Source organism: Molossus molossus, unplaced genomic scaffold (genome assembly GCF_014108415.1).
Source record: "Molossus molossus isolate mMolMol1 unplaced genomic scaffold, mMolMol1.p scaffold_m16_p_4, whole genome shotgun sequence".
Classification (NCBI taxonomy): Eukaryota; Metazoa; Chordata; class Mammalia; order Chiroptera; family Molossidae; genus Molossus; species Molossus molossus.
Window position 1 is genome coordinate 66,711,538 of NW_023425377.1, and position 11,246 is coordinate 66,722,783.

The 11,246-nt window shown below is 45.0% G+C and overlaps 1 protein-coding gene across 1 annotated transcript; it reads left to right on the plus strand.

The window, feature by feature from the left end:
* Window positions 1-9,705: 9,705 nt before the first annotated feature.
* On the plus strand, window positions 9,706-10,972 carry LOC118616462 (target of rapamycin complex 2 subunit MAPKAP1-like). Its single transcript, XM_036242047.1, is given in 3 exon segments — window positions 9,706-9,896; window positions 10,171-10,600; window positions 10,603-10,972. Coding segments are annotated over 3 exon segments (849 nt in total). The 5' UTR covers window positions 9,706-9,809; the 3' UTR covers window positions 10,935-10,972.
* Window positions 10,973-11,246: the final 274 nt, after the last annotated feature.

Sequence of the window (11,246 nt, forward strand, 5' to 3'; positions counted from 1 at the left end):
CTGGGTTCTCAGCATGTGCTCACCCTACCATCTGGTCAGGAGGTTCAACCCAGCCTCTTCTTTCTACTCAGATCCGTTCCCTCTCAGTGAGAAGGAATTAGAAGGGCAGATAAAGTAGGTAGGGTTGTAGGGACGATCCAATCCGTCCACGAGATGAGGTACATGTTCACTCGGGTCATGCAGAGGGCATGTTTGAGCTCTGTCAGAATGCCTGAGTTCCTGTGAATACAGAGATGGCCACCTCCATTCACCTCCCTGGGTCTCCCAGAGAATGTCCAAGTAGGAGGCTCCACAGAAAATTAACAGGAGAGTCAACATTGGAAATTGAACAATTCAGTGACATTTAGCACATTCATAATATTATACAACCATTTTTTCCAGAACATTTCCATCACCCCAAAAAGAAGACCCCATCCCCATTAGCAGTCACTCCTTATTCCCACCCACCCAGGCCCTGGCAACCACGAATTTGCTTTTTGTCTATAGATTTGTCTATTCTGGATATTTTACATTAAAATATTCTGCATCCAATTTCCAATGTTGGGAGGGAAGGTTCCCCACACCAATTCTCCCACACCAGCTGGGTGTCCGATTATTTAACCCAATTCTGACACTATCTACCTGGAGACAGCGTTGGATCCCATAGGTTCAGGGCTTTTGGTCCCACTCTTACCAGAAAGGATACCTGGCCCTGAGTGGGTCTAATAGGACCAGGCCAGTAATGTGTGGGTTGTTGTCTTCGTGCAGGAAAAGTTTCACAACACGAGTCCAGGAGAATTTTAGAGGGCATTTATTAAAGCTGGGGACAGTGAAACAAGAAGGGGCTGAGGAAATGAGCCTAGGCTGGTCTGCTTTGGCTCACTAAGAAGTCAGAGAAAAGGGGGCCTCGGGGACAGGTACAGGGGGCTTGCCTGAGATGAACTGCCATTGTTCATTGCTGCCCTGGTTGCAAGCCTGGCAGGAGTGGGGGGTCCCTTAGAGTCTGGGAGATGCATGCCTGAGGGGGAAGAAGGGGGGTGTGGGTGTGTGTTGGGAAGGAGAGCTGGGTTTTTTTTGTCTTGAAGCTTTTATTCCTCTTTTCCAGGCAAGAATCTTAGGGAAGGTCTCAGGGGAGGGTTTCAACAGAATATTCATCAGTTTTCTAGGTGTGCTTCTCCAGGGTCGTGGTCCTTACTGATCGGTCAGTGTCAGGGCAGGGGCTCATTAGTCACTGCAACTGGTCCTGGTGTTGTCCACCTGGTTTAGCTGCTTTTTTGGGTCTGGAGCTGAAATACAACTGAGGCCTAGATATTATTTCTAGGGAGATGACCTTCTGTATCTGATGTAAACTGCTCTGTCAGTTTGTTCAGCTTTCTCAGTTTCCCTATTCTACTTGTCCTGGCTTACTGGCCTGTCTCATCACAAGGCTGTCCCCACTCCAGCCTCCTCTTCAGATGCCTGTTGCAAAACCAGGTTGTCACCTGCTCTTCTGATCTACTGGCTATAAATGGGAGGTTACCATGACCCCCTTCTTAGATTAATTTGCCGGGAAGCAAAATCTCAACTGATGAGATAATGCTCTGGAGAAGGGCAGTTTTGCACCTTATTTTATACATTACAATCAAGCCCAGCCGGTGTGGCTCAGTGGTTGAGCGTCGACCCAAGCACCAGGAAGTCGCCGATTTGATTCCTGGTCAGAGTACATGCCCAGGTTATGGGCCAAATCCCCAGTGTGGGGAATGCAGGAGGCGGCCAGTCAATGTTCTCTCTCATCGATGTTTCTATCTCTCTCTCCCTCTCCCTTCCTCTCTCTCTAAAATCAACCAATAAATAAAAATTAATAAAAAAACGAAGATATAAGTGGGTTACATGAAATTTATTGGTGATAGATTAGGGAGGCGGGAGAAAGCAAAGAGGGGAAACTTCTGGGATTGGATAAAAAGTAAAATGATAGACATATACATCTTTTCCATAGGTGGGTACAGGATAGTTAATAGTCAACAATTAACTCAATAACAATGAGGGGATTTGTGGTCTCCTCAGAGTGGTGCCTGTGCTTTGAGGGGTCTGGAACAAGGAAAATTACTTTGACATTAGGTTGACCTTTGTCAGGGAAGATGCTGGCCTAGGACATGACTACCTGCCATAAACTGCTTTTAGTTAAACATTTTTTCATTTCAAACCATCCCTTGTAGTTACTTTAGGTCTTTGAGTTTGCAAGGCCACCATGCGGGCCTTCCTGACCTTGTCAGGTTAGCATGTGGCCCTTTTTCATCAGAGAGAGCGAGAGCGAGAGAGAGAGAGAGAGAAACATTGATATATGAGAGAAAAATCCATCGATTGCCTCCTGCAGGGGCCCCAACTGAAGCTGGGGATCGGACCCACAACCTAGGTATGTGCTCTGACTGGGACGATGCTCCTACCAACTGAGTCACACCAGCCAGGGCCTCCATATATTTTCTTGGTTTTTGGGAATGAGCAGGTTCTTTCAAACTGTCCAACCTTCTCCTAATTCTTGTGGGTTTGTGCTGGGCCCTCCCCCTAACCAATCCCTTTTCTGGACATTCCAGAGTTCTGCGCCCTCGTCTAATCTTATCCTTTTCCCAGGCGATACTCTGCCCCTTTATGTCCCTACTTTGACTCCCACTGTACTTGCCCCCAAATTCATCTGGTTTCTACTGCACCTGTGCTCCCCTAGGCTTCTACAGTGCATGCATCTAGCAAAAGAATTTCCCCTGCTGTTTTACCCCTCCCCCCAGGTAATCCCAACTAATAAACTGTAGCAGATTCTTTCTGTTAGATAGGGAGATTAGGTCCCCTCAGGGGAGGATATGGTGGTTCCCTGGGGAGCCTGTGAATACTGTGGCTTCCTAGTGGATGAGATTTAATGTTCAAGTTAGCTCCCTAGTAGATTAGGCTTAATGTCTCATTGCATTTGCTCCCTTCCTTTATTTATTTAATATATATATATACACACACACACACACACACACACACACATATATATATACACACACACACACACATATATATATATATACTTAGAGAGGAAAGGAGAGATAGAAACATCCATGTGAGAGAGAAACATCTATCGGCTGCCTCCTGCATGCCCCCTACTGGGGATCAAGCCTACGACCCAGTCACGTGCCCTGACTGGGAATTGAACCAGCGACCTCTTGGTGCATAGGATGACACTCAACCACTGAGCCACACCAGCCAGGTGAAAAGGGCTAATCTTAATGTTCAGCTCAATGATGTGTTACAATGGTATGCCCGTAGGACTGCTTCCTGGATGAGGTTTCAGAACATTCCCAGCCCAGGAGCACACGGGGCTCTCTGCTATCACTTTCCCTGCCCTTGTATACCAGCCATGCCCACCTCTGTTATCATGGATGAGTTTGCCTATTTCCCAAGATGATGTAATGAAACTAGGGGTGCATTCTTTTCTATCTGGCATCTTTCACTCAACATCACCTCTATAAGCTTTCTTTGTTATTTGCTGGGTGGTTTGTCCTTTTCCATGCTGCATAATATTCCACTGTGTATATTCAGGAGTGAAACTGCTGACCCATGAGTGAGCATCTATCACCTTACAATCAGGACCAGTAATTAGTGTTGACATAAAAAATGTCCAAACCTGTAGAAAATTTTATGAATTTATTTGAGCCAAACTGACAACAACTGCCAGAAAATAAAATCTGAAATGACTGAGAAAATGCTCAGGAGAATGGTACTTTTGCAGTTTATTTTATACATTACAAGTAAAGAAGGAGATGTAAGGGGGCGTTACATAAAATCCACTGGTGATAGATTAGGGAGGTGGGAGAAAGCAAAGCAGGGAAATCTTTGAGATTGGATAAAGAGTAAAATGGAGAAACAAATACTTCTTTTACATTGATGGGTACAGGATAGTTAATTAACATTTACAGCACATAGAGATGATATTCGGGGAACAGTGAGGGGTTCTGTTATCTACTGCTCTAGTGAGAGATTGTGCCTTCAGAGGATTTCTCTGACATGCCAAAGGTATGTTATCATAGATGCCAAAAGATAATACACAGGTTTGGTAAAGATTGACCTTTGTTCAAGGAAGATACTGGCTTAGGACATAACTTCCTGCCATGACTCACTTTTGGTTAAGAAGTTTTTATTTCAGACTATTCTATGTGGTTATTTTTGGTTTCTGGGTTTATAAGGCCTCCCCTGAGTTTGTCAGGTTTAGCACGTGGTCCCTTTTTCATCCACATTAGTTCATTTTATTCCTGGAACTTCTCAAGCATACAGAGCACCAGTGAGGGCCTGGGAGATCCCTGGGAACAGGAAAAGGGGATGTTAGCTCCACTTCACCGAATACTGGACTGCTGTCAGCCAGGCCCATCTGGCTCCCCTTTGAAACATCTTTAGCTGGTGACTTCATTGCCAGTCCTGTGGCTAAACTGGGAGGAGGTGGGACAGGCTGCAGCCAATGAGCTCAGCAGGCCAGGAACCTGCACTGTTACTGGAGGCCAACCTGGGGTGGAGGTAAACAGAGCACAGAGGCCAGAGGTCAGGCCGTTCCCTCCACCTGGCTCAGCCCCAGACCTCCCAGAATTTTCCCTCACCACTTGGCCATAGTCACCCTCATCAAATGCAAATAACACACAAACCCACTTTTTTTTATCCTCACCTGAGGACATTTTTTCCATTTTTGTTCAGATAGAGTGGGAGGGAGAGAGAGAAAGAGAGAGAGAGAGAAACATTGACGTGAAAGGGACACATTGATTGGCCACCACCTGCACAACCCAACCAGGCCCGGGGGACAAACTGCAACCGAGGTACGTGCCCTTAGCAGGAACTGAACCCAGGTCTCTCTGGACCACAGGCAGACGCTCTAACCGCTGAGCCAAACTGGCCAGGGCCAAACCCACTTTTAATGTTTGTTTCTCGTGACTTGAGACAAAGACATTCATGGCAGGAGATCTGGAAGAGTCCAAAAAGCAAATTATTTAAAAGTCTACAAATTAAAACCCTGGCTGGTTTTACTCAATGGTTAGAGCGTCAGCCTATAAACCGAAGGGTCTCAGGTTCGATTTCTGGACAGGGGTGCATACCTGGGTTCCAGGTTTGATCCCAAGCCCTGGTTGGAGTGGTGTGGGAGCCAGCCGGTCAATGTGTCTCTCTCACATTGATGTTTTGCTCTCTCTCCTTCCTTCCCTTCCACTCTATCTAGAAGATCAATGGAAAAATATCTTCAGCCCTGGCCGTTTTTGCTCAGTGGTTAGAGCGTCGGTCTGCAGTCCAGAGATACCCGGGTTCGGTTCCCACTAAGGGCACGTACCTCGGTTGCAGTTTGTCCCTGGCCCTGGTTGGTCGTGCAGGTGGCAGCCACTCGATGTGTCCCTTTCACCTTGATGTTTCTCTCTCTCTTGCTTCCTCTCGCTCCCTCCCACTCTATCTGAACAAAAAAATGGAAAAATGTCATCGGGTAAGGATAAAAAACAAAAAGAAAAAACAAACAACAAAAAAATATCTTCAGGTGAGGATTATAAATAAATAAATAAATAAATAAATAAATAAATAAATAAAATAAAATCTACAAGCCCTGGCCGGTTTGGCTTAGCGGTTGGAGTGTCGGCCTGCGGTCCAGAGAGACCCTGGTTCGGTTCCCGCTAAGGGCGCGTACTTCGGCTGCAGTTTGTCCCCGGCCCTGGTTGGTCATGTGGGTAGCAGCCACTCGATGTGTTCATTTCATGTCGATGTTTCTCTCTCTCTCTCTCCCTCCCACTCTATCAATACAAAAAATGGAAAAATGTCCTTGGGTGAGGATAAAAATAAGTAAATAACTAAATAAAATCTACAAATTTGAGGGACAAGGAGAACAGCTGTCCTATCGTCATTAAAAACAAAAATTTAGCCCTTACCAGGTAACTGAGTTGGTTCAAGCCTTGTCCTGGATACACCAAGGTTGTGGGTTGATCCCCAGTCAGGGCTCATACAAGAAACAACCAATGAATGCATAAATAAGTGAAACAATAAGTCTATGCCCCACCCCGTCCTTTCCCCTCTCTCTCTAAAAATCAATTTTAAAAAATTATTTTAATCCTTACCCGAGGATATATATGTATTTTTCTATTTATCTTCAGATAGAGTGGGAGAGAGGGAGAGAGAAACATCGAGGTGAGAGGGACACATCCACTGGCTGCCTCCCGCACGACCCTGCCTAGGGCTGGGGACAAACTGCAAAAAAGATACATGCCCTTGACCGGAATCGAACCCATGATTCATCAGTCCACCAGCTGACGCTCTACCACTGAACCAAACCAGCCAGGGCCAATTTAAAACATTTTTTAAATTTAACCAAGTAACCTAATTATCTAACTGGCTTTATTGAACGAGTCATGAATTAGGCAGCATCCCATCTAGTGAACAGAAAAGTGCTCTGAGGAGCTGTACAAAATAGAAAGCTTTTATAGGCAGAAGTAGAGAAGGACAAGAAAGTTAAAAGAGTGGAGGATTTTCAAGCAAGGTCACCTTCCCCTAGAGGCAGGCAGGAAGTCTTATCAGGCAGATGACCTCCCCAGCACTGACCAATAAATTCCAGACTGATTGATTTAAAATTCCACTCCTCCTCTGGCTGGTTTGGCTCAGCAGTTAGATCAACAGCCCATGGACCAAAGAGTCTCGGGTTCGATTCCAGTCAAGGGCACATCAGTTTCGGTTTGATCTACAGCCCAGGTTGGAGTCGTGCAGGAGGCAACCAATCAGTATGTCCCTCTCACATGGATGTTTCTCTCTTTCTCTCCCTCCCTCCCACTCTGTCTGACAGTCAATGGGGGAATATCCTCAGGTGAGGATTAAAAAAAAAAAAAATCCACTTCTGTGAAAGCCCGAAACTATAATTAGGTTAGGTATTAAATCTTGGTGAAAAAATAAAAATAAATCTTGGTGGGACTTAAAACCAATGACTCCATTTTGAGACTATTGTTTTTTTCTAACATTTCCAAACCTCAGTTTCTCAGTATTACCTCTTGTAGAGCAGCACTGAATAGGTGAGGCTTGATTAGAAATACAATCTCAATATTTTTTTTAATTCTTTTTCTTCTTTATTGATTTTAGAAAGAGAGGAAGAGAGAGGGAGAGAGAGATAGAAACATCAGTGAGAGAGAACATCAGTTGGCTGCCTCCTGCATGCCCCCCACCAGGGATTTGGCCCACAACCTGGGCATGTGCCCTGACCAGGAATCGAACAGGTGACCTTTTGGTGCATGGGTCGTTGCACTCAGCCACACTGGCCGGGCAATCTCAATATTTGAGAATAATCATTATTATTATTATAGGTGGTTGGGCAATGATGTCTCAGCTTCAGCCAGAGTTGGGTTCAGATATGCTTGGGCAAGTCTGGCAAACTGTTATTTATCTCTTCAACCCCGGCTTTGATATCCCATGTTCCAATAAGCCTACTCTGCTCTCTCCCTAAGTACCCTCAGCCTGAGGGGCCTCCCTGTGGTCCCATCCTAACCACACAGGGCTGGAGTGTCTGTGTCTGGCTCTGTGCTCTTTCAGACAACGCCTTCTCAAGGACCAAGCCCTAGTGTCACTACAGACATACCTCGAAGATATTGCAAGTTCAGTTCCAGACCACTGCAATAAAGCAAGTCACATAAATCTTTTCATTTCTCAGTGCTTATAACATTTATGTTTCTACTATATTGTAGTCTATTAAGAGTGTAATAGCATTATGTCTAAAAAGTGTACATATATTAATTTAAAATACTTTATTGCTAAAAAGTACTATCATTGTACTGTTTTTTGTTTGTTTGCTTTTTGCTGGAGGAGGGTCTTACCTTCATTCTGTAAAAAATGCAGTATCTGTGAAATGCAATAAAATGAGGTATACCTGTATTTTAGTTTCATTTGGCTGCTGTAACAAATTTCCAAAAATTGAATGGCTTTAAAAAATAACAGAAATTTGTCTGGCCAGTGTGGCTCAGTGGTTGAGCATGACCCATGCACCAAGAGATCATTGGTTCGATTCCCGGTCAGGACACATATCCAGGTTGTGGGCCAGATCCCCATGGGGGGCATGCAGGAGGTGGCAAATTGATGTTCTCTCTCATCAATGTTTCTCTCTCTCTCTCTCTCCCTCTCTTTTCTTCTCTCTCTAAAATCAATAAAGGAAAAAAAAATTACAGAAACTTCCCCTGGCTTGTTTGGCTCAGTAGTCAGAGCATCGGCCTGTGGACTGGAGGGTCAAGGGTTCAATTCCCAATCAAGGGCATGTATCTGGGTTGCAGGTTTGATCCCTAGCCCTGGATGGGGTTGTGTGGAAGGCAACTAATCGATGTGTCTCTCATCACATCGCTGTTTCTCTCTCTCTTTCTCTCCCTTCCTCCCTTCCACTCTATCTAAAAATCAATGGAAAAATATCTTCGGGTGAGGATTAACAACAAAAACAAACAAATAAAAAGAACAGAAATATATTCTCTCATAGTTCTGGAGGCCAGAAGTTTGAAATCAAGGGTCTGCAGAGCCATGCTCCCTCTGAAGACTCCAGAGGAGGATCTTTCCTGCCTTTACCAGCTCTGGTGGCTCCAGGCATTCTTGGCTTGTGGCTGCATCGTGCCAATCTCTACCTTTGTCTTCACATGGCTTTTCCTATTCTCTGTTTCTCTCTCCTCTTCTCTCTCTAAGGACACCTGTCATTAGATTTAGGGCCCACTGTAAATCCAGAATGATCTCATTCAAGATCTTTAACTTAATTCTATCTGCAAAGACTCTTTTCCAAAATAATGTTACATTCACATGGACTGAGGGATTAGGACATTAGATCCTTACAGGAAGGTGCAGTCCAGACAAAGGACATGAAACTCACAGAGACATCATTAGCAATGTATACTGGCGGTGGTGTTGGGGCATACCTACTCTTGCAGCCGAGTGTGGAGAAAAAATACATACTAGGGGGGAATTTTTAAGCTCCTACTATGTGTCAAGTTCTTAAGACGCAAGACTTATAAAACCCAATGAGATGAACACATTTATCTCCATTTTACAGATTCTGTTGCCATTAGCAGTCACTCCCCATTCCACCTACCCCAGCCCCTGGAAATCATTAATCTACTTTCTGTTTTTATGAATTTACCCATTCTGGACATTTCATCATGTAAATAAAATCATACAATATTTGTATTTTAGTTTGACTATTGTGAACAGTGCTGCTATAAACACGTGTATACAGATTTTTGTTTGAACATCTGTTCCAGCTCTCTTGGGTGTATATATTCCAAGGAGTGGAATTTCTGGGTCATGTAGTAATTTTATGTTTAACATGTTGAGAAACCACCAAACCTTCTCCTGTCAGTTTTATTTTTCATTATGAAACATTTCAGGCATACCAAAAAGGTATCAATAATAAAATAACAAATACCTACCTACCCAACACCCCTGAAAGAAACATTCCCAAGATAATTTTAAAAGAAACCAGCACTACGTCCCCAGCGCGCAGCTCCTTCCCGGCCGGAGACATCCGGTGCGCGAAGTGCGGTTCCGGTTCCGGGTCGGCGCGACTCCAAGCAACAGAACTGCTGCTCGGCCGGCGGGCGGCGGCGAGCAGCGGGGCATGAGGGCGAGCCCAGAAAGCGGCAGCTGAGCAGGCCAGAAGGAGCGGCAGTCCCTGAGGACTCCGAGAGTTCGGGGCTGGGTCCGGGAGGCGCAGGCGAGACGGGCCCTCCCCCAAGGAACGTGTCCCGGGGCCCACCCGGCTCGTAGTGTAGCAGCACCTTCAGGTAGGTGAGCCCGTGAAACAATATGAAGAGGAGAAAATAGCCTTTTAAGGAAATTGGCCCACAGAAAGGATGGCCTTCTTGGACAATCCAACTATCATTCTAGCTCATATTCGACAGTCACATGTGACCAGTGATGACACAGGAATGTGTGAGATGGTTCTTTTTTCTTTTTTTTTATTTTTTTATCCTCACCCGAGGACATTTTTCCATTTTTTGTTCAGGTAGAGTAGGAGGGAGAGAGAGGAAGAGAGAGAGAGAGAAACATTGATGTGAAGGGACACATCGAGTGGCTGCCACCCGCACGACCAACCAGGGCCGGGGACAAACTGCAACCGAGGTACATGCCCTTAGCGGGAACCAAACCCGGGTCTCTCAGGACCGCAGGTCAATGCTCTAACCGCTGAGCCAAACCGGCCAGGGCTGTGAGATGGTTCTTACTGATCATGATGTTGACCTAGAGAAGATTCATCCTCCTTCAATGCCTGGAGACAGTGGGTCAGAAATTCAGGGAAGCAATGGTGAGACTCAGGGCTATGTATATGCCCAGTCAGTCGATATTACCTCAAGTTGGGACTTTGGAATTGGAAGACGCTCAAATACAGCTCAGAGATTAGAACGACTTCGAAAAGAGAGACAAAACCAGATCAAATGCAAAAATATTCAGTGGAAAGAAAGAAATTATAAGCAATCAGCCCAGGAGTTAAAGTCACTGTTTGAAAAAGAGTCCCTCAAAGAAAAACCTCCAAGTTCTGAAAAGCAGTCACTATTATCTGTACGCCTGGAGAAGTGCCCTTTGCAGTTGAATAACTCCTTTAATGAATATTCCAAATTTGATGGCAAGGGTCATGTAGGCACAACAGCCACAAGAAGATCAATGTCTACCTCCCCCTACACTCGAGCCAGGACAGACTGCTGCCAATGACTGTGGTGACAATGGCCAGCGCCAGGGTGCAGGATCTGATCGGGCTCATCTGTTGGCAGTACACAAGTGAAGGACGGGAGCCGAAGCTCAAAGACAATGTCAGTGCCTACTGCCTTCATAGTGCTGAGGATGACGGGGAGGTTGACACAGATTTCCCTCCACTGGATTCCAGCGAGCCCATTCATAAGTTTGGCTTCAGTACTTTGGCCCTGGTTGAAAAGTATTCATCTCCTGGTTTGACATCCAGAGAGTCACTCTTTGTTCGGATGTGAGTATTGACCCTCTGTTACTTATCTCAGTATCTCGTCTCTGCCCCTGGTGTAATTTTGGATTTGATTTTGATTTTGTTCATCAAATAAATATTTGGTGTCTGGAAAAAATAATAATAAAAAATAAAAGAAACCAAACAGCTCAGGATCTTGGGAAGCTGTACACCCCCCCCCCCAGCTTGACGGTATAATAAAGTGCTCCTTTACCATTAAAAAAAGAAAAGAAAAGAAAGAAAGAAACCAAACAGAAATTCTGGATTTGAAAAGTACAATAATTGAAATAAAAAAAATTCACTAGAGGGGTTCAACAGATTT